The sequence below is a fragment of the Artibeus jamaicensis genome, unplaced genomic scaffold, assembly GCF_021234435.1.
Source record: "Artibeus jamaicensis isolate MK-2021 breed Jamaican fruit bat unplaced genomic scaffold, CSHL_Jam_final contig_3152, whole genome shotgun sequence".
Classification (NCBI taxonomy): domain Eukaryota; kingdom Metazoa; phylum Chordata; class Mammalia; order Chiroptera; family Phyllostomidae; genus Artibeus; species Artibeus jamaicensis.
The window spans coordinates 6,086,206-6,107,263 of record NW_026521729.1 but is presented as its reverse complement, the minus strand read 5'-3'; the positions used below and the strand labels follow the sequence as shown (position 1 = coordinate 6,107,263).

At 64.1% G+C, this 21,058-nt stretch overlaps 1 protein-coding gene across 4 annotated transcripts in view; it reads left to right on the top strand.

Moving 5' to 3' along the window:
* The window catches only part of ADCY7 (adenylate cyclase 7), a 45,523-nt gene that overhangs the window by 5,470 nt on the left and 18,995 nt on the right, over positions 1-21,058 (top strand). For 2 of the 4 annotated variants that reach the window (XM_037141586.2, XM_053663195.1), the window contains exons 1-3: positions 9,120-9,217; positions 18,293-18,722; positions 20,707-20,910. In XM_037141586.2, the coding sequence (XP_036997481.2) occupies positions 18,552-18,722; positions 20,707-20,910 (375 nt within the window). In that variant the 5' untranslated portion in view covers positions 9,120-9,217; positions 18,293-18,551. Of the gene's footprint in view, positions 1-909; positions 1,097-9,119; positions 9,218-18,292; positions 18,723-20,706; positions 20,911-21,058 lie in introns of those variants that run through there. The other 2 variants (XM_053663197.1, XM_053663196.1) reach the window with 2 other exon arrangements.

The following is a 21,058-nucleotide window of genomic DNA, read 5'->3' as shown; positions in this document are numbered from 1 at the left end:
ATCCCTACTCGGGACCTGGCCCGCAACCCAGGCATGTGCCCTGACTGGGAATCGAACCAGCGACCCTTTGGTTCGCAGGCTGGCACTCAGTCCACCAAGCCACACCAGCCAGGGCTTAAGGTAGTGTTCTTAACGATCATAAAATCGCTCCATTTCTACCTGGTTACGTGCTGCTGAGTTCGGTCTTGGGTGGAGAACTCCCAGCCTTGGGCTGTGGTCTTGTTTTATTGCCTTGACCTGTTACCGATGAACCACATGGCAGAGTATCCCACCGGAGCGACTGGAAACAGCCAGCAAGCAGGAGACCAAGACGCGGTTGGGAGCGTGCGAGGTCAGCGTGTCGCCTCGTGACACAGCCTTGCTTGCATGCGAGGCCGTTGAATGAAAGCGAGCTGCGCCCCCCCCCCCCGCATGCACTGCCACGCTCGGGTGCGCTGTTCCCCCTTCCAGGACCCGAGGGGCGGCCGGCTCCCCCGACGGCTGGGCCTGGGGAGGGACAGTGTCCGCTGGGGCGGCCCCGCTGCCAAGTTTTTCAAACAAAGCAAGGCCTTGGGGTTGGCAGGGCTGCTCCTTTCACATCTGTTCTTTTAGGTTCCTCCGCTGTTATTCCACACGCTGCCTGACCCCGGCTGGCCCTGTCCTCAGCCTGAGCCCTGTTGTCCAGGCTCGGCTGAGGCAGAAAGGAGGGGGCGGCGGGACCCAGCCCCCCAGCCCCCGGGTGCCGTGCCAACACGATGTGCAGTTGCTCATCTCTCTGCTCTGGTGTCGGAACTGGGACATGTGGCCACCATTCAGATTGATTCCTGCACCGGGGCAGTGGCTACCAGAGGCGGGGGGGGGGGGGGGCCAGGGTGTGAGCAAAGGCGCTGCTTGCGTAGCACAGGTGTTTATGTGGATGGTTTTGAGGCTCCCCTTAGCATCCCCTGAGGAGGAGTCCAAAGGCCCTGGTTCCGTCCCGGAACGTGTAGCTGACCCCAGGGAGCCCCTTCTACTCTGGAAACCCAGCGTCCTGCCTGTCAAGGGAAGGGACAAGCCAGAGTACCTCCCTGTGTTCCCAGGAAGGGAAGACGCGTGTCCCTGAGCCCTGAAGGTCAAGGTGAGTCGATGCATTGGAATGCGCCTCCCGCCCCTGCTGGGAAACATCAGTCTGCAGCCGCCCAGGCGAGGGGGGCCTGTGGGGACATATGCTGCTGGTCCCTCGGGGTGGCTCTGTGTCTTGGGAGCTCCTCGGGACAGTCTGGGTGCAGGTCCCTTCGGCAGAAATGCCATGGGTGCGTGTTGCGTGCCTGTTTCAGGGGCAGGTGACACTGAGAATGAGTCAGTTCCGTCTGGGCCTGGCCTGGGGGACCTGCTTCCGTGGCGGGCAAGTCGGTGCTGGTTGGCGGGAGGCCTCGGTTCCCACGTGGTGAGGGAGGGCATGTGCCTTCACCACGAGCCCTCGCCACGTGGTGGCTGGCCGAACCCACCAGCTGGTTCAGAAGGGAGTGAGGGGGAGGCGTGGTGTCATTCACGGCCCCAGAAGCCCCTCGTGGTGTTTCCATGTTCTTTCCTTGACCACTCAGGGAGGGCGGAAGTCCCCGCAGGGCCGTGAGTGGTGGCAGGCCCCCTGGGTGGACGATGACCACAGTGGCCCAGTGACTGGGAGCAGGCCCCCCGATGTAGCAAAGAGAAAGGTTCCGGGACGGCGTCTCCCTGGGCCACTTTGAGTCCCAGTCCCATTTCTCAGTGGACCAGCTTCCCGTAGGAGCAGGTCGCTGTCACGAGAGCAGAAGGAAGGTCACAGCATGTCTCTGCAGAGAGGCCTGGGACACTGTGGCCGGGAGCAGATGACCACCAAGGTAGAAGAGCATTTTTACCATTCCAGGGGGCAGAGTCACAGCCACGAGGGCAGAAAGACGGGTTGGGCCAGGTGTGGGGCGTGGGAGTCAGGAGCAGGCTCGGGAGGCCCAGGAAAGCCAGGGAGGGTCTTTGACCCCCTTTGACCAGGGCTTGGGGCTGAGAGGACACCTCACCTGGCCTCCTGGCCTCCCAGGGAGTCAGACGGCGTTGCCCTGACTTCCTCAGGTGGGCTCCCTGAGCTGCCGGGGTCAGAGCCACGGCGGGGCTCTCACTCCAGAGCGCTGAAGCTGCCTTGGCCCACCGGGCCGAGGGGCTGGGCTGGGAGTGAGTGGCCAGGTGGGAAGTGCAGGGCTCTGCCTCAGTGTGGCGGGCCCCCCGACTGTCCCCAAGGGCGGGAGAGACAAGTGGTGACCATAGCACAGACGGTTATTTTCCTGCTCACGCCCCCTCCCAGAAACCCGCCTGGAGATCACGGCGCACGGGGGGCCGTAGGGCTTCTCCCCCAGGGGAAGGGCTCAACTTCTGGGTTTGTTCAGTGGGCCCAGCTGTTAGCTCAGTGCTCGCCGTTAGTTGCCCCGTGGCCGACTGGTAACCCCGGTTTTGCTCGACTTCTTTTCCTTGCTCACTATTTCACTCTCTACAGCCCGTGGCCCCCACGCACCAGCCAGGGGCTGTCAGGGTCGCGTTTTAGGACATGCCATCTAGGGTTCCCTCCTGCAGGAAGGCGCCAAACCTCCCCCAGGTGGATGCAGTCTGTCCCCCCTGAGCGTGGGACTATGTTGCTGGCCCTCCCGGGTGCTTCTCCCTGACCCCTGGGCTGTGCCGTCGGTCCTCGTCTTAGCCTGGGCGCTTGGTGTCAGGGGCTGAGTCCGAGCCATGGTCTATCTCCAGCACCTGAGAGGGGTCCCGCCCACAGGGAGGGGCTGGGTGTTGCAGAGTGGGACGGACAGGAAAGGGTCACTGGGAGCGAGGAGAAGCCAGTCTTCCCTGACCCTCGGAGCCTGAGGTGGTCCCTCCTTTGGAGAGGCTGTTCCCCCAGGTTTGGGGGCGCTGAGTGCCAGGGCCCGGAGATTGTGGGCAAGGGCACCTTGCGGAGGTGGCAGAGGGGACTTGGAGCAGCCCGTCCCCGGGGAGGCCCTGCCTTGCCCCTGGGAGGGTCGTGGTGTGAGGGGTTGAGAGCCCGGGGAGTCCAGTCGGACGGACCTGCCTGTGTCCCGGCTCTGCCTTCTCTCAGCCGTGTGTGCTTGGGCGAGGGAGGGGCCTCTGGCCCGCAGCCTTCCCTGGAGGAGAGGTAAGAGCAGGACCCTCAACAGGCCGTGCCTGAGGCCAGCACAGTATCTATACGCTGACCACGGGTCCCGTTACTCATGTGCACAGGTCTTGCCTGCCAGGACTGCACACTGGGGGTAAAGGGGGGGGCCGGGCGGGCTGTGCAGCAGGGAAGCACCTGACCCTGATGACCTCCTCTGAGGACAGAGCTGGAGGGGGGACCTGGGGTGCGCAGGCGGTGTCCGTGGGGACATGGGCCTTTGTTCCCCTGTTCCCCACCCTGTTACCAAACAGCGGGGCTTCCTGTAAGGATAAGAAGTAGAAAATGACCCCAGCACCCAGCTGCGTGCACAGAAGGGCTCCCCGAGGACCAGGAGATGCCCCTCCTCTGTCTAGGGGTCTCCGCTTCCTGCCTCCCAGCCCCTCCTAGTCGGCTGCCTCACCACCGAGCCCCACATGATCCCAGTGGGGAAACTGAGGTCCGGGGAAGCAGAAGGGGACCCAAGCTCTGGTGCGTGGCGGCGTGGGGCCCAGGACTGCGGGGTTCTCCGAGGGTTCTGGCTGTTCGAAACTCCAGGCCTAGGGCGAGCCTGGCCCCGGTGCGGGGCAGCTGCGATGCGGACGCAGAGGCAGCAGGCCAGCTGGAGGCCTTGGACTGCTCGGGCGTGGACCAGCCCCCCGCCACGTGGGTGGGGAGGCTGAGGCTCGGGTCCTGCAGTGGGTGGGCAGCGCGGGGCTCCACGCCAGGCAGCCCTCGCCTCTAATTGCCCATTAAGGGTGCTTTTCCTCCCTGCCCCAACCATCGTCTCAGGGCTTCTGATGGAGTTTTTTGGTGCTTGTTTTATTTTCACTTTTTGAAAATTGTTCCAGCTTCAAGCTTCCAATTTCCATGAAGTCATTGGAGCCAAGAGCCCAGCCTGACGGCTCCCCCCTACTGCCGTTGAGGGCTACGCCGCATCTGGGAGGGGGGAGCCCATGGACCCTGAGAGGTGCGGAGCCCGAGGCTCTGCTGCCCCCACCAATGAGCAGGAAGTTGTGGGTCCCAGATGTGAGTCACTGGCATTAGGTGTCTGGGAAAGAGCCTTCCCATGTGTGAGCCGGGTGCCGGCTGTGGAGGGGCAGGCGGGCTCAGACCCTGGCCCCGCTGCCCAGGCGCCCTGGAGCAGAGCCAGGTAAACCGGGATGTGGGGATGGGCCTACGGGGGCCACTGGACAGCATCACGCCCCCCCCCCCAGGGCAGGCAGGGTCGGGCACTGGATGGAAAGGACAGGGTCTGGGCTGGGGGTTGGGGTGCTCTCAGACGCTCCCGGGCAGCCAGCCGGGTGGGCTGGCTGCTGGACACAGGAGCAGCGATCATGTGTCCTGGCCTTTTGCTGCCTGGCAGGAAGGTGGCCGTTGCTACCACGGCGTCGTTCATTTATTGGGCCCGTCCCCCGTGGACTTCTGGGACCCTGGACTCTGTCCAGGTCGCAATTGTGTGTGTCCAAGTCCTCTTCACTTTTCTCAATGACTAAAAGTGAGTGTGGGAAGGGCAATTGAATTTATTAGGTCAAAAAATAAACAAAAAGCCCAAACTCGGGAAGGGATGCATGCTGACACAGAACCAAGAGGCTGGAGGAGAACGGACTGGTTCCTGGCAGCCCCTCCCAGCCGGAGGCCCCGGGACCAGTGTGGGCCATGGCCAGGGGCTCCTTCCGGACCTTCCCACGAGTTCATCAAACACGTGTGCGCAGACACGCGGGGGAGCAACAGCCTCTTTGCTGCCACCGCCACATGGCGTCCAGGACAGCTGGCACCGCAGGCTTCCTCCGTGGCCGGCCCTGGGGGGAGGGGACAGGGGCAGGGACGGGTGGGGGAGGGAAGCTGAGGGCTGAGCTGGGCGCTGAGCCTCAGGGCCCCTGGCCCCAGGGCTGGCTCTGTGGGGACTGTCACAGCGCTCTCAGCCTCGAAGTGCAGGTGGATAGTGTGAGGGGGGACCAGGCCGGCCTTTCTCAGATTGGGGGCCTGCTCGCCTCGGGACCCTCTGGTGGAGCAGGCCTCTCTGTGGATGACCGTGTTTAAATCTGTTGGCTGTTTCACACATCAGGAGAGACGGTCTGTGACGAGGACTGTGAGTGTGCGTGCTCACGAATGTGTCTCGGCCCCGGACATGACCGAGGAAGGTGCTGGAGTGAGCAGACTGGGGCTGTGGGGTGTGGAAGAGGGAGGGAGGGGCTGCTCCAGACGCTGGGTCCTCAGAAGGGAAGGTGTGTGCTTTGGAAGAGTGTCCAGTGGCATTTATGGAAAAGAAGTGGCCATTTTCCAGGGGTGGGGGTGGTCTCAAAGGGCCTCTGTGCCAGGGCGGGGTCTGGGGGCGTCATCTGTGGGCCGTGAGTGGTGGGACACGGCAGGCCTGGGCCCCAAATAGGCTGCAGGGGCTCTTCTAGGGGAGACAGAGGTCTGCCTGGATGTCACGGACCCCTCTTTACAGTTCGTAGCTGCTGCGTTAACCTGGTCCCTGCCTGCCGCCTGCTGCCCTGTGTGGGAGGTGACTTCTATGCCCAGTTGACAGAGGAGGAGACAGAGGCCCAGTGGGGACTGTCCTGTCCTGCTCACACAGTTGGTGGGTTTCTGGGGTGCACTCACCCCCCCCACCCCCGCCGAGAGCTGCCATGTTGGAGGTCAGGACCCTGTGTCGGCCTGTGGAGAGGCAGGTGCGACGGAGCGGGACAAGGGGGGGCAAGGGGGGCGGGGGGTGGCCCTCACAGGTGGGGTGAGGACACGGGTTCCTCTGAGGGAGGCTTGGGCCTGGCGCCCCACCTGCACCGGCCGCAGGTGGCCAGGCCTGAGTCAGGCCACGAGCCTTGGACATGCGCTCAGGCCGTCCTCAGGTGGGGGGGGCAGATGATGGGCCCTGTGGGCTTTTCCATAACTAGCCAGCCCACCACCACCAGGGGCCACAGAGAGGAGGCTGGTCCTCACCCCTCCTCCTGTCCTGGGGGGGGGGCACGTTCACACTGAGCTGATGGCGGCTCTGCCCAGTCGGAGGACAGGCCAGAACCTACTGGAAAGTTCTGTGCCGTCACGCTGCACCCCTGCGTCAGAGCTGCCGAGTCTGGTCTTTTGTGGGGTCCGTCTCTCGGGTGGGACCAGGTGCTGACGGAGGACACGGGGGGCGTCTGCTCTGCTTAAAGGGACCTACATAGCCCGGAGCCAGGGGCTCTTGTGGCCTGGGTCACAGAGTGAGTGAGGTCACCGCACCCAACAGCAGCGAGAAGCAGGGGTCTCCTGGAGGTCGTGGGGTCCAGTGCCCTGTCCCCCACCCCCAGGCAGAGCTGGGGGCCACTCCTCCCTGCAGAGTGGGAGATGAGCGAGGGCCTGAGAGGGCTCCTCACCTCTGGGGAGAGGCCGTTCTCGGTGCCTGGAGTGTCAGGTGCTGGTGGAGCTGGAGGAGGAGGAGGTGCCAGAACTGGGCTCAGCAGAGGAGAGAGCCAGCGACCCCGGTGGTGGTTGTCACTGTCGTCACTGTCTTGTGACCGGGTGTGGCGAGGGCAGACACGTGAGGGAAGGGATGCTGGGAGGGGAGGCTGGGCAGGGCCAGGTGAGGGCGGGCCTCCCTGGCAGCCTGCGTCCTGCCCGCGGCTGATCGGCATTCCTCAGGGCCCAGGCATCTGAGAGCAGCCAGCTCAGGCCTAGGGCTTCCCAGGCCACGGCTGGAGCCCTCTCTCCAGCCCCTTTTCTGCCGTGTGCCCTTCTGCTCCCTCCCAGCCCCCTTGTCCACCTGTGGCTCCTGCCACCCTCATCCCCAAAGGATGGTGGCAGCGTGGCCACGCAATACCCATCAGCATCTGGCTCCACCTGCCACTGCCCAGGGACCTCACACCTGGCCCCGTCGGGGCTGGGCATCACCCAATTCTGGGCGAGCACCTGGGTGCAGAAGCAGCTTCTGGCCCTGCTCTCCTCTGTCCCCACCCCACCCCCACCCTGGAAGTCCTCTTTGTGTTGGTGGGGTGGGCGGTGAGCCTTGGGTCAGAGGTGGGCTCAGCTCCTCTTAGGTGACGTCTCCCTCCTCTTGTGACACTTGGGACCATCCTTTCTCCTCCCACCTGCCGACATCTTGGACAGGGCTGTTTCCGGGTGTTTCCTGAGCCCCACCCAGCGCTGTGCTGGGGCGCCACGCCTGTGCTGACCCAGTGTCAAGGTGGGGGGACCAGCTGGCCCTGAGCCCAGAGAACCACCTGGGGGCATCTGGGTCCCTCTAACACGCTCTCATTTGATGGGCCTCTCCTGGCTGGCGTCACGGTGGAAGCCCTTCTCCTGGCTCTTGGGGTCCCCACCCTCCAGGCCTGTCATTTTGGCCCCCAGGGCCCTCTGGGCCAGGCCCGGACTTGGCCAGGAGGCCGGCGCACCCCCTCTCCTGCGTTGGCCATGCCGTCCTCTCCATGTCCTCCATGTGAGGGGTTCCCCGATGGGGTCCTCCAGCTCAGGAGAAGAGGGGGTACAGCTGACTTGGGTCGTTGCCTTCCCGAGTCACTGATGCTGAGCAGGCTGAGGTGTCCCGGATGCTGGGGTGCAGCTGCTGTTTGCACATCTGGGGAAACAGAGGCCCGGGGGCTCCCCTGCCTTGGGGCTCATGTGAGTTTTCCTGGTAGAGGAGCCATGATGGAAGCTCACTTCCCCTGCACTCACTCGGTCGGGGGAGTGGACTAGGGACCAGCGGTCTCTCCTCCCAGCCTCAGTCTCCCCATGTCTGCAGTGGGCAGCCAGGCGTCTCCGGGGCCTGCCCACCCCTGCTGCTGGCCTCCCAGACCTGTGTCCCTGGGGCCCCCCAGCCGGGAGAGGGCTGGTGCTGTTTCCTGTGGGGCCTGGGCTCATGGGGAAGCGTCCTCTTCAGAACAAGCAGACGCCCCGGAGTTCCCGCCCAGGTCCCTGGGGAGGGGGCACCTCAGCGCCCAGCAGGCCCAGGGCTGGGGCAGCGCCTCTGCATCCCTCTGTCAGGCCCTGCTTCCTGGGCAGGGGCAAGGGAGAAGTGCCTTTGGGGGCCGGCAGGAAGTGAGACTGTGACCCCTGGGACTCGGAGTGTGTCCCCCGGTGCCTGTCAATGTCAAGCTCTGTGCAGCTGCCCCTGTCCCCATGTTCAGAGCCAGCCAACCTCAGTGTGAAGCCCTGGGCATTGGTGCCGTTACGAGTCCGCCCTGTGACTGAGGTCACTGAGGCCCAGAGAGGCTAACGGGCCCACCCAGGTCACACAGCGGCTCTGATGCGGAGCTGGGGTCCACCCCCCGTGTGATCTCTGGACCTGTGTACTCAACCGGCCGGCTTTCCTGGCCGCCCCCCCCAACACCTCTGCCCACCTGGGTTTGTTGTCCCTCGTCTTTCCCGTCCCCACAGCATGGAGACCTCAAGGTCTCCATGTTGCGGAGTTGGCACCTTGCCCGCCGGGGGCTCTGGTGTGGTCAGGGGCCCAGTGAGGACTTGTTGGGTGGGGGTGCGGGGCTCCCCCCAGGGCCTGTTTTCCTTTAGCAGAAACAGCACAGTGAGGTCAAGGTCGGCCCCTGCCACAGGCAGTTTCTGGATTTATGAGTTTCTATAGCCCCGAGGTCAGTCACTGTCTGAATAGGTGGTGGAGTGGGGGATCTTTTATCCCCGTGGCTCAGGTGAGAACCTGGGTGCCGAGAGGCCGGCGAGCAGCCAGAGCTCACGCCAGCAGGACGGGGGATGCGCGTCTGACCGCCAGTCCGGGGCAGGCTCTGTTGGACCTTGGAAGCTGGACGGTGCATGGCCAGCCTTCAGCCTCGGGGGCCGTGTCCCCCCGCCAGGTGGCAGGCCAGCTGCCCTGTGCGGCCGTGGGAAGTGTGGGCAGCAGCAGGGGCGCTGAGGCAGGCTCCACATCCAAATTAGGTGGAGGATCGGAGGCCCTCCTGGAGGAGGCGGCAGCTGAGCCGGCCCTGAAGGGCGGCGCAAGTCTGCCAGGCACAGGCGTTTGGGGGCGGGGCGGCAGGCAGTGCTTTGAGGCCTGCACAGCCTGGAGACCGAAGGGTGGAGCCTGTTTGGGGAACCGAAATAAGTCGAATCATGCAGTCCCGAAGAAGGCCTCGGGTGGCCCCGGAGGAGTGTTTTGGCCAGGGGGTGAGCAGGGCTGGGCTGGGTGTTCCTGGGGTCCTGGGCAGGTGCAGGAGCCCTGGTAGATCATCCCAGGGGTGGGCGCTTGGGTTTGGGGGGTGTGGGGGGACAGCAGACTAAGACTGTGTTGGGGCACTTGGCATGCCCAGCCTGACCCTGGCTCCGGAAAGCAGAGGTTTGTGGGAGGAAGGAGCGAGTGACCGGGGACAGGGACTCGGCTCCAGGGCCGGCTGTGGGGATGCTTCTTGAGCCCTCGTGTGGGCGCCGCTCCGGAACCCGGGCTGTGGTGTAGGGGTGATCGGCCGGGGCTGCTCCCCTGCCGAAGGGCTCTTCCGGCTCTGGGCCGGGCTTTGCCAGGCGGCCCCAGTGCCTCGCCCGGGTTCTCGGAAACCATGGGGAAGGTGGGGTCCCAGCCCCTTGGAGTAGGCCTGGGAACTGTGGCAGCTGGCATTGCAGGAGCCAGATTGGGGACTCAGACATGGGAGGAGGCCTTCCTGCCCTGGGGGAATCGGGCCAGGGAGGGGCAGGGGCAGAGCTGAGTGGCCCCGAACAGGCAGCCCTGGGCTCTGGCCCCCAGCACTGCATTGCTCAGGGCAGGTGGGGAGACTGAGGCAGGGGGCCACCTCCTTGCATCACCCGGGAGAAGCAGGAAGTGAGATGGGAGGCTCCTTTCCTGGCTGGTATTTAGCTCTTTCCTGCTTGCGCCTCCCGAACTGAAAACTCTCTGGGGGAGGCAGGGGCTGTCTCCCACTTTGTCCCTTTGTCTTCCCCTCACCCCTACCCCAGGGGCCAAGCTTGGGGCTGGTCCCCTGGCACACGGAAGGTACACGGGCTCATCCCCTGCCTCCATGTGCCATGCAGCCCAAGTCAGGTGGGCAGGCGGGTGTGGGGGAGTGGGGGCCCCAGCCCGAGGAAGCCCCCCAGCTATTGGGAGAGGGGAGGAGAGCGGCCTGCCTGGGCCACAGCTGCCCAGGAAGTGTTCTTGGGGAGCGAGCCCCGAGTGGACTCTTGGAGACTCCAAAGTCGGTGTTTCCCGAAGAAGGCTCCTGCCCCAGGGGTCCCTTGAACCAGAGAGACCGGGAAACATTCAGCTGCGTTGAATTCAGGGTTCCCCCCCCCCCCCGCAGGACTTGTCAGAGCCTTCGGTTTGCTAACGGGCCCCGGGGATCCAGGAAGGAGGAGGCTCACCAGGCGCTGGTGCCGACCTGTCACCGTGGCGCACAGCTCCTCACGCCGGCTGCCGGGCAGAGCACATCTCGGGAAAGGCAGGCGCGGGGCTGAGAAACAGCCTGGGTTCCAGCCTCAGCTCTGTGGCTTCCCAGCCGGGGACTTCGGACGAGTAGGTTAGGGTCTCTGTGTCGTCTCCTGGCTGGAACCAGAGTGGGGGCGACCCCACCCCACCCTGGGGGTCGGGATGGAAGGACCCAGCCCGGCTGCCCTCTGCCCTCTGCGCCCCCAGAGGCCAGGCCACTCTCAGGGTAGAGTGGGCGCCAGGGCCACTTGACCCCTCCGGTGCGGTGGGCCATGCCCGGGTCGGGGCTCACCGCCAGCCTGTCACCTCTATCCTCTCATGCCGGGCGCGGCCCAGGTGGCCTGCCTGCGTCACACCTGCGATCCCTCCCAAAGCCCTTTGTGGTCGGCGTCATTCTTCCCCTTTCCAAGCTGGGAACCAAGGTGCAGAGAGGTCAGTGACCCCCTGAAGGCTGTGCAGCTTGGACATCAGGTGTACAGTCGGTTTTCTTTCTTTCGGAGACGCTTCGTGTATTTTTGTACACATACGTACGTGTGTACACACACCAACAGACACGCTAGGACACATCTTTCTGTGTCTGTGTATTAAACTTACAGGGTCAGCTTGGGTTTTTCTACTAGTGTCTTTGTTGTTTGCTCCACTTATTTTAAAAGCCACCCTCCGGCGGTGTGACGGACACACCACGGAGCTGCGCCCGTCGCAGGGGCACAGCTGCCTGAGCGCGGGGACACGCGTGCACCCGTGAGACCGCCACCACACTCTATGCCACCGATCTTCCGCCACCCGAGGAAGTTTTCTTCCACTCCGTTTGTTATGTCTGCGATAACAAACCGACTGCACTCCCTTAGGGAAAAGTCTTTCGAGTACGCAGTACGGTGCTAACTAGAGGCACCGGTGCACAGCAGGTCCTGGTTTTTCTATGAGAAAGTCGCACACGCGACATGAAGACCGTGGAAATGGAAACAGAGGAGGAAGAGAAGGGAGATCCGCTCACTTGCGTGGAGGTGGCAGCCGTTCTGGGCCCCCGAGGCTCCCTCTGCTGCCCCCTTTTCCGATAGTCGAGTTGTCTTCCCTTCCCAGGCTGTCGCCAACAGACACACACTTTTCCGCCTGCTGCTGCTGCAGACCAGGTCGTAGTGAGTGAGGTGTGCAGGCCATCACACACACCTGCAAGTGTGCACAGGGCCAGCCCACTGCTGAAGGGGGTCTGCTGGGGCACAGGTGTGTGTGCACATTAGCGACCTTCCCCGGGTGGCGCCGAATCACACGCTGGTCAGGGGTGAACGGGAGCCCGTTTGCACCCGGCCCAGCCCGCGCAGATCTGCGACACGCTGGGGTCTCCGCCCGCTGGGCGTGCAAAAACGGCGTTGCACTGCGGCTTGAGTGAGCGTCACCCTCGTGCTGGGTTTCAGAGCCAGTCATGGCACCTTTCCGTGAACTCTCCATTCCTACCCTTCTCTCCCTTTTCTTCTGGGTGATTGATCTTTCTTTTTTTAATCCTTGTAGGATCTCTTTCTGTAGAAGGAGGATTAATTCCTCCTGATAAGAGTTGCAAATGTTTTTCTGATCTCTTTTGATTTTGCTTTGTTTTTTTACTGTATAGAAGAGTTCTTAAAAATGTAACAGAATTTATTGGTCTTTTCGTTATGGCCCTTTGGTGCTTAGGTGAGGTGAGAAAGGACTCACTCACCACAGCGTTACGTGAGAATTGTGTCGCGGCTTCTCACGCTCTGGCACCCACCCTGGCAAAAGTCACGACTTCTGCTTGCTCCGCTCCTGGCAGCAGCGTAGGACTTAAGAATCAAACGTGCATCCTTCTGGCCCTTCCTGGTCAGCGGTGACTGCACTTGTTTCTGCCTGCCTGTCAGTGAAATGGGGCTCTCCTCCCTCCTCCCACTCCCCTTCCCACCCTGCTGTCCGGTGGGCCCCCCGCCCCACAACGCCCACCACCCTGTAATCCTGGGCGGGACTCACATCCCGTGAGGTCCCTGCAGGCTCGTTAGACTTCCCCTTTTTGCTTTTCCCTTATCAAGGGGAAAAGGATCAGAAATGTGTTCAACATGGGCATGAAAATGTTTCCATTCTGCAAGGGGAGACTTGTGAGGGTAGTGTCAAAGGAATGAATCCCTAATGGTGAAATTTCAGGCACAAGTGGGGGAAGACACTGTTGTGCTTTCCAGGAGGGGCGCCTGGGTGGTGGGTTGGTCAGGTGCCACCCACTGTGTGCTGAGCATTTGCAGGCACCCGGGGGAGTGGACCCTGGGGCTCTGCCTCTGGGAGCTTGTGCGGGGAGCACCACCCAAGCTGCACCGCACCTGGGGCCTGGCGCACAGCCAGTTCTAGTGCCTGTCTGTTGGATGAATGAACACATGCTTCTCTCACGGTGAATGAATGGATGAGCTTTTCCCAAGCAGTGACTTCAGTGGCTTTAAATTGGCACAGGAGATAGCGAAGGGATTTATTATATCTGGCAGCTTCTGTGGCGGGGTTGGGGGAGGGATGAACAGGGTATTCGAGTTTTGAAGAGGAGAGACTGACTAGGGTAGTGCTTAAAGTCCCTACCTGCCCCAACACAACACCCGCTCCATGACCTGCCCACCCCCCTCCCGGGGGCCAGGTGGCATCAGCCTGGCCGCGCCTGCCCGCCTGCTTCCCTGCAGCTCCCCCCCCTATGCCCCTGCAGCTGGGCCGCAGAGCTCTGACAGCGCCGGCCTTGGCCAGGGGAACCGGAGGCCCAGGTCGGGGAAGGGGCCTGCCCAGGGCTGCGGGGCAGGTTGTGGGGGGCCCCCAAGACTGGTTGGCAGCCTGCGGCCCCCGGAGCCGGTGTAGTCAGCCTGGGCGTTCTGGGGAGCAGGCCGGGGGGTGGGCAGTGGGGCTGCTGGTGTCACTGGGGGACTTCAGGCTTCACCCTGCTTGGTGGCTTTGCAGGCTGTCACCGGGAGGCAGGGAGATGAAGCGGCCGGTCCTTGGGACCCTGCCCCGTTGGCGCCTCTGCCCTGTGGTCGGCCCCTCGGTTCTGGGGACCAAGCCTTCTCTTTGGGCCGCTTGGCTGCCGCGTCCTGCAGCCTTGCCTGCCAGCATCGCGACCTGCGCCTCACGCCCCACCCCCAGCTCAGGTGTCGGCACCTCAGTTTGTGGGTGGGGAGGGCGAGGCCCAGGGAGTGGGCAGCCCGCTGCTCCCGGGGTCAGCGGCAGGGAGCCGGGCTGCGGACCCGAGGCCCCTCCCCTCCCCCAGGCCCAGCTCCCCTGGGGAGAGGTGGGCACCCTGTGCTTGCTTCTTGTTCTGGGGCTGGAGGTGGGGGCGGACCCTTTTGTATCTGTCTCCATCTCCTCCGGCCCCAAGGCCGCCTCCACGTTCTGCCTGGTTCGGGGTTCCAGCTGGTTGGCTCGTCCGTCCCTGCCACCCCCAATCTCTAAGGCTCAGCGAGGACACAGACACAAATCCTGCCACCGTGGTGTGGTGAGCAGGTGCTGGGCGGTTGACAGGCGTCTGGGAAGGCGTCCCAGGTGGGGCGGGGGTTGGGGGCAGGCACAAGTCCTGGGTGCAGAGGCTGGTGGGGGGGTGCTAGGGGGGTGCTAGGTGGTGCTGGACTCGAGGGCCTAAGGCTGGCGTCCTGTGGCCCCACGAGGTTCCCCGTTGTGCACGGGAGAGCAGCGTCTGCTGAGGGGACAGCCTGGGCGTGGGACCCCTCTCAGCAGAGGATGACCCCGTACACTGTGACCTGACCCCAAGCGCTGGGCCAGTCCGGGGGGTGAGCCTGTGCTGCTGGGGCTCTGGCTGCAGCACCCTGGTCGCCCTGGTGGGGTGTGGGGTGGGCCTGCCCCCCCACTTCCTCTTCCTGCGGCCACTGGGGCCCCAGGCCCTGCAGTTGCAGGGCCAGAGGCAGCCACGCTGGAGTTCCTGCCGCCAGCACGGCTTGAGGAGGAAGTGGGGCCCTGTGTCTGCGAAGCCGGGGTGGCCCCAGGGTGTGGGGGTGCTGCTGCCTCAGACGAGCCAGCCGTGCAGGGAAAGGAGGGCCCCCAAAGGCTGGCCCTGCCGTCCTCACGTGAGGTCCGAGCTCTGACTCCCTCGGCTCCTCTGGCGAAGGGGCCCGGAGGCCCCGCGGGCGGCCCTGCCTTGCTGGTCGGGAAGCTCAGAGGGCTTCCTGGGTCCTGCTGGCTGAGGGGAGGCTTCCGGAGCCTGCCCCGGGCCCTGATGAGGGAGGGTAGGAAGGGGCGGGCGTTTCAGACGTCACGGGCTCTGTGGGAGTCGGCGCCGTGGGGGTGTCGGGCAGGACCCCGGGGCCGGTGTCACTAGCTGTGTGACCTCAGGGAAGTGACTGACCCTCTCTGTGCTTCAGTTCCCACGTGTGTGCGATGGCAGCAGCAGTGCCACCCACCTGCAGGGCGGGAGAGAGGGTTTAGGGAGCCAGGGCCCTGGGCCCACATACCTGTGTGTGTGTTGGTGGGGGGGGCCCACCGGCAGGACGTCGGGGGGAGGAGGTTCGCACTCCTGGTTTCCGCTCCTACCTCGGTGTGCCCGAGCTGCCCGAGTCCTCCCTGGGAGGCCATTACAGAGGATGAGGGGAGCGCCCCCGCCCCCGCCCCCACCTCCTGCAGGCCTGAGCCGGGTTGACAGGGACACAGTGGCAGAGGTGTGGGTGCGAGGGGGGTCCCCTGCCTGGCCCAGCCCCTCCCAGAGGAAGGCCTTGGCCTGCCCGTGTCTGCAGGGCTGCATGCTCGCCTCCCACTTAGGTGGGGCCCTCACTCCCAGCTCTGAACCCATCAAGGGGCCGCAGGCGCGTCCTGGGTACAGCAGATGGGGGTGGGGCCCCAACACAGACCTTGGTGACCGGGGCTGTGAGTGACAGAAGCTGAAAACTGGCTTCAGCTGCGAGTGGTACCGCCGGTCCCATGCGACCCAGATGGCGCAGGCTGCTGAGCTTTGGCCAGAGCCGGGCCCGGGGGTCTCTCACCAGCTCTCTGGGTGGGCTTCATTCTCAGGCGGGCTGTGTCCGTCCTCGCGGGCGTTCAGGTGTCTGCCGGGAGCAGAGAGGGCTCCCCTGGTCAGCCAGTGTCCCACAGAGAAGACACTCAGGGAGGCGATTTTGGCGCATGTCCTTCCTCAAACCAGTCCCTGGGGCTCGGGAGAGGCTGTGGATGAGCCGATCCAGGGACATGCGGCCCCTGAGCCAGGGGACCGGGACTGGGGGAGGCGACAGTGCAGCAGAAGTAGGAGAAACCCCCCCCCCAACTGGACCCTCAGGGGTCCTCTTCCTCTACAAAATGGGGCTGCCCCCTGCCCCCACATTCCCACCAGACTCACCGTGACGTTTGGCACACCCGAGGGACCTGAGACCTCCATCCCTCCGAGCAGAGGGTCTTGGCTCTCCCAGGTGCAGGTGTCTGGGTGCAGGGACAGGGAGGCAGGGCTGGGCTCGGCCTGAGGTGGACCTGCCAGCCCGGACGGCCCCGTGGAGGAGGCGCTGGGCTCCGCAGGCTGAGGCTGCAGGGTATTGGTTGGAGACATGGCAGAGGGGACCCTGTGTCCGGCCGGGGTCTCAGAGGGGCCCTCCAGCTGCCGCTGAGTCAGCTGCCGAGAACTGGTGGTCGGACAGAAGGGCCCGGAGACCTTCCCTAGCAGAGGGGGCCTCTGGACCGAGTTTGGGGGTTGGCTCCCAAGGAGGAGCCGTCTCTTGAGGGGTGACAGACGCAGGCTTCCTCCAGGCCCTGCCCTGCCGAGGAGCGATTCGAGGTCTCTGGGTGGGCCCAGGGCCTAGTGCTGTCATCGCCCACCTCCTGCCCCCCTGCCGTTGCCCGGGAAGTGGCCTAATTAGACCCTGAGAGCGATGTTTACCAGGCCCGAGTCCCATGGACCTGCGCAGCTGGTCCTCCTCTCTGCACGCCCGGCTCAGCCTGGAGGGGGAGGTTGGCAGCCGGGGCTGAACGGCGGTGCAGGGCGTGTGTGTCTGGGTGTCTGTGAGTGTGGTTTTCCCCGGGGGAGCAGCTGTGGGGTCGCCCAGCCCCCCAGTGTTTGGGGTTTCTCAGCCTGGCAGCCCTGCCGCACCGGCTTTGGCGCCAGGCCCAAGGCACGGCCAGTGCTCGGTCTGGAGCTGCCGCTGCCGGGAGGAGCTCCGTGGGGAAGCTGCTCGGCTCAGCGAGGCAGCGGGGCCTGCCTGGGCGCCCCCCGGAGCACCAGGTTGGGAGCTGGCAGACCCGGGGTGAAATTCCAAGCCTGCTACCGGCCAGCTCCGGCTGCGTGACCTGGGACGAGCCCCTCAGCCTCTGGGCTCAGATATGTATCTGTGAAATGGCTGTCACGCTTTGGCCTTAGCGGGTTATGAAGGGGGCAGTGGGTACGGTGTGGCGGTTCTGGGGGTGCCCTGGCTTGGGGGTGTCTCAGGACAGGGGCCTTATCCTGCCCAGCAGACCCCACAACACAGGGCTGGCGTGGTGGTGGGCAATGGAAAGATGCCGTCTGTGGGATGGAGACCCGGCAGGTTTGGAGTGAGGCGGTAACCGGCGGACTACGCTGCTCAGATGTAAAAGTTGACGTTTACAAGCTGCATTCGGTGGAGAGATGAGATCGTAGCTGGTCTAAGCGCTCCGGCAGCCTGGCCACCCTCGGCCGGGTCGCCCAGGAGGGGCGGCCTGCTGAGGCTCGTGGACCTGCCTGGGCCTGGAGGGGGCCAGGGCCCCAGCCCCAGCCGGAACTCCCCTGCACCCCCAAGCATGTGGTTTTCCTGTTTTTTTTCCTGGGGTTCATGCTCCTGGATGGGGGTGTGGTCAGGAGCTGGACACCTGGCCCAGGGCTGCTCCCTCGGCTCAAGACCCCAGCCCCACCCCCTGTGTCTGGGGCCTGCACAGTTTCGGGCCACTTCCCATCACTGGGGACCGGGAGCCCCGGGCACAGAGAGCCAGCTTGGCACTCGGGCAGTGCCGTGAGCCTGTCAGGCCCAAGGCGGGGCCGCCAAGCCTTTCTGGAGTCGGGGAAACGGGGCCCATCTGGGCTGAGCATCGCAAGCCTGGGGTCTGTTCTCCACTCTGTGACAAGGGGTCCACCGGGTTTCCTCTCCGAGGTTCAGTTCCTTTTCTGTGAAGTGGGGCCTGCGAACTTCTCCACTTCCTGTCAGGGGCCCTTTGTAAAGAGTGTGGTCGTGCGTGCAAAGGTAACATAACACAGGGGGGGGACGTCTGGCTGAAGCGGGCAGGGGCCTGAGACTCGGGGCTCACTAAGAAGCGGGGTCCTCACAGCAGGGCTGTGGGGGCAGGGGAGAGCCTGCAGTGGCGGGCCCATGTCCACAGGCGGGCGCACCCACGTAGCACAAAGGTGGCCCCTCGGAAACTCCCTGGGAAGGGAGAAGGCGGCTTCAGTGGCCGCTGCCGGGATGAACAGTGAGCCTCTTGGACGAGGGGGTGAGGCTGGACCTCTGCCTCACACCAGAGTGTCAGCTGGACCTGGGAGTGGTGAGAATGACACGGGCAGAGTGATCAGGCGCGGCCGTTTCCGCACGTCCAGTAGAATAGTCACTAGTGGTGTGTGGTAGCTGAGCGCTCGGAATGTGACTGGAGTGACGGAGGGGCCAAGTTCATTTCCTGTGAATTGCCTTTGATTTTAAGGGGGCCACGCAGGGCTGGTGACGACGGCACCCCACAGAGCAGTTCCAGGAAACACAAGGCTTCGTGAGCGCGGGGTGTGCGGAGCTTTAAACAGGACTCAGAGTCAAGTTCAAGCTCGGGCAGATAGATCCGACCCCGGACTGTGAGGCCCCGCTCCGCTGCCCCCAATGCCAGCCCGTCCCCGCCTCGGCCCACCCAGGTCAAATCCGGGTTGCCTTGTGTGTCCACAGAGCTGAGGAGCCCACGTGTCTGGTCAGCCCGGCCTGGACGCAAAGGAAGATGACCGCAGCGCAGTGACCGCAGCCTGGCGGTGGAGCAGGCAGACCCTGAGTCGCCCATGCAGGCCGAGGGGGCCTTTCCCCAGCCCCGTCTGCCAGGCTGGGAGAGGCCAGAGGCCTAGGCCTGCAGGGGAGGTGCTGGCCCCCCGATGCCCCCCGGGCCGTGCGGGCTCCTGAGTGGACGGCCAGCCAGGTGCGCCAAGGCGGGAGCATGCCGGCCAAGGGGCGTTACTTTCTCAACGAGGGCGAGGAGGGCCTGGACCGCGACGCCCTGTACGAGAAGTACCGCCTCACCAGCCAGCACGGCCCGCTGCTGCTCACGCTGCTCTTGGTGGCCATCGTGGCCTGCGTCGCCCTCATCGTCATCGCCTTCAGCTTCGGGGTAAGTCAGGGCCGCCCCCCTGGGCAGTGGGGGTTCCGCTGGGGTTCGGATCTCGGCTGTGACGCCCGGTCTTGGTGAAGCCTTGGGCAGACCTCCTCGTTTCTGCCTCTGTAAAGTGCTCTGCCGGTGGCGGGCAGGGTTTTAAAATTTTGAAGTCTGGGGCGGTTTTAGATGTGACGTGAATTTGGCCGAATAGGCTGCCCTCACGTTTCTCCCCTGTGAACTTGGATTCTATCGAAGAGCGTGGTCAGGGGTGGCCTGTGTGTCACTGCTGCCTCTTCTGGTCCCACGGCAGACATCGAGACTCAGTGCTGGCACCTCCTGGCGGAGCCGGGCTGTGGTCTCGGCGGAGCCGAGTCCGTGGGGGCTGCAGCTGCCCCACCGCCACCACTGATCCCCGTCTCTGACCCCGCCTGCCCCAGCCACTGCCTAGGGGCAGCCGCAGAGCACTTGACCTGTGGCTGAGGTGCTGATTTCTAACTGATCTCTCCTCGTGGAAACTTGATTTTCAATGGCTGCATGAACAGCAGCGCCTGAGACAGAAGCACGAGAGCGCCGCCAGGGTGGAGGGTGGAGGGTGTGCCCGGCACCCAGTAGGCGCTGCTTAAACCAGGGGACATTCCAGCATTCAGCAAACAGTGATTGAGTACCTACTGTGTGCAGGTGCCCCCTCAGCCTCTGTGTGCATGGAGCCGAGGGCCGCGGGGGACACCAGGTGCTGTCCCTGCAGAGACCTGTCTCTCCTGCAGCCCCCACCCCCCACCGTATCCTAGTCTGTGCCTTCACTCCAGCTCTTCCCCGTGTGGGGTGTTGCGGGAGCGACGACTCCTTCGAGGGTCCCCCCAGTGCCACGGACACAAGTGAATGAATAATGACCGAGACATGCTGAGATCTGTTTAGGGGAGGAGGAGTGGGCTGTGGCCAGTTTCTCAGGGGACACAAAGGCCAGCAGCAGCCAGTTTCTCCAAGGAGAAAAAGGCCCCAGGTGCCCTCTTCCATAGCCTTTTATTGGGTTGTAATACACAGGAATACAGGGCGGCAAGGATCAAACAGCAGATAACATTACAAAGAGGTCTGAGGGCTTCAGAGTCTGAGTCAGTGTCTGTCAGGAAGAGAGTTGCAGAAACTTTGGGAGACATACTCATTTCCTCTCGGACCCTTATCATATGAATGAAAGCACTCTTAGCAGAGCAGATTTCACAGGTTTATCAGGAAGTCTTTGTGATGTCAGATTTTTCCCCAGGGCACGCTCTAGCAAGGCAAGGAGCTGCACCCCTCCCCATCAGGTATTCAGGCTTAAGGGGATTAGAGCCAGGAAGCACCTCTCCCAGGAGACATGTGGACTCAGGCATTGTCAAAGCTGGGGGCGAGAGTCCATTGCTCTTTGTTGCAGCCCCCCCCCCCAGTCCTTCCATGAAGGCCTCTCAAGTAATCGAGCCTGGCTTAGGTTGCCCCCCGATTGTGAGGGGTCTTACCCGTCATTGACTTCTGACCAAGCTCTGGGGCCAGGGAGAGGAAACTGAGGCAGCGTTTGCTACCAGAGACAAGCTTTGTCTCCTGCAGCTCGCATTCCAAAGGTCATCCCTCGCCCTTAGCCACAAGGGGTAGAGATACAATTCCTAAAATCAGGCAGAGTGGTCTACAACGGTCTGCTCGCCCTGTCCTCATAACCCTGCTGGTTCTTTAAGGACCAGGGGCCTGTCCCAGCGGGTGTGCCCAGGGAGCCCAGGGAGCCCTGATGAGGGGCTGGGCAGGGAGCCAGCGAGGCAGGGCCCGGCTGTGCAGGCTGCGCAGGCAGCCCTGGCGGAGGCAACAGCGTGGACTGGGCCTGCTGGTGAGAAGGGACCTGCCGTTTAGCAGGAGCGTAGACACCACCCACGCGGAAGGAGCCGCAGGGGGCTGGGAGCTCAGGGCAGGCTGGAGAGGCCACCCTGGCGGGCTCTCTGGAGGAGGTGGCATCTCCACACATGTTTTCCGTGCCCAGGAGCCCTCCCGACAGCAGGCCGTGCTGGGGACGGCGTTCCTGACGCTGGCCGTGTTCGTCGTGCTCTACGTGCTGGTGTACATCGAGTGCCTCAGCCGGCGGTGGCTCTGGGCCTCGGCGCTGCTCACCTGGGCCTGCCTCTTGACGCTGGGCTATGTGCTGGTGTTCGACTCGTGCAGGAAGGCCACCTGCGCGTGGGAGCAGGTAACAGATTGGGCTGGTGGCCGCCATGCGGACAAAAGCTCGTTCCCCGGAGGGGCGGGTGCAGGGCAGGCGGGGTGGCAGTGGCCGGCGCTGAGTGTGGACGGGGCGGGTGAGCGGGCCCTGCCCAGCGTCTGGTCGTTACCTTTCG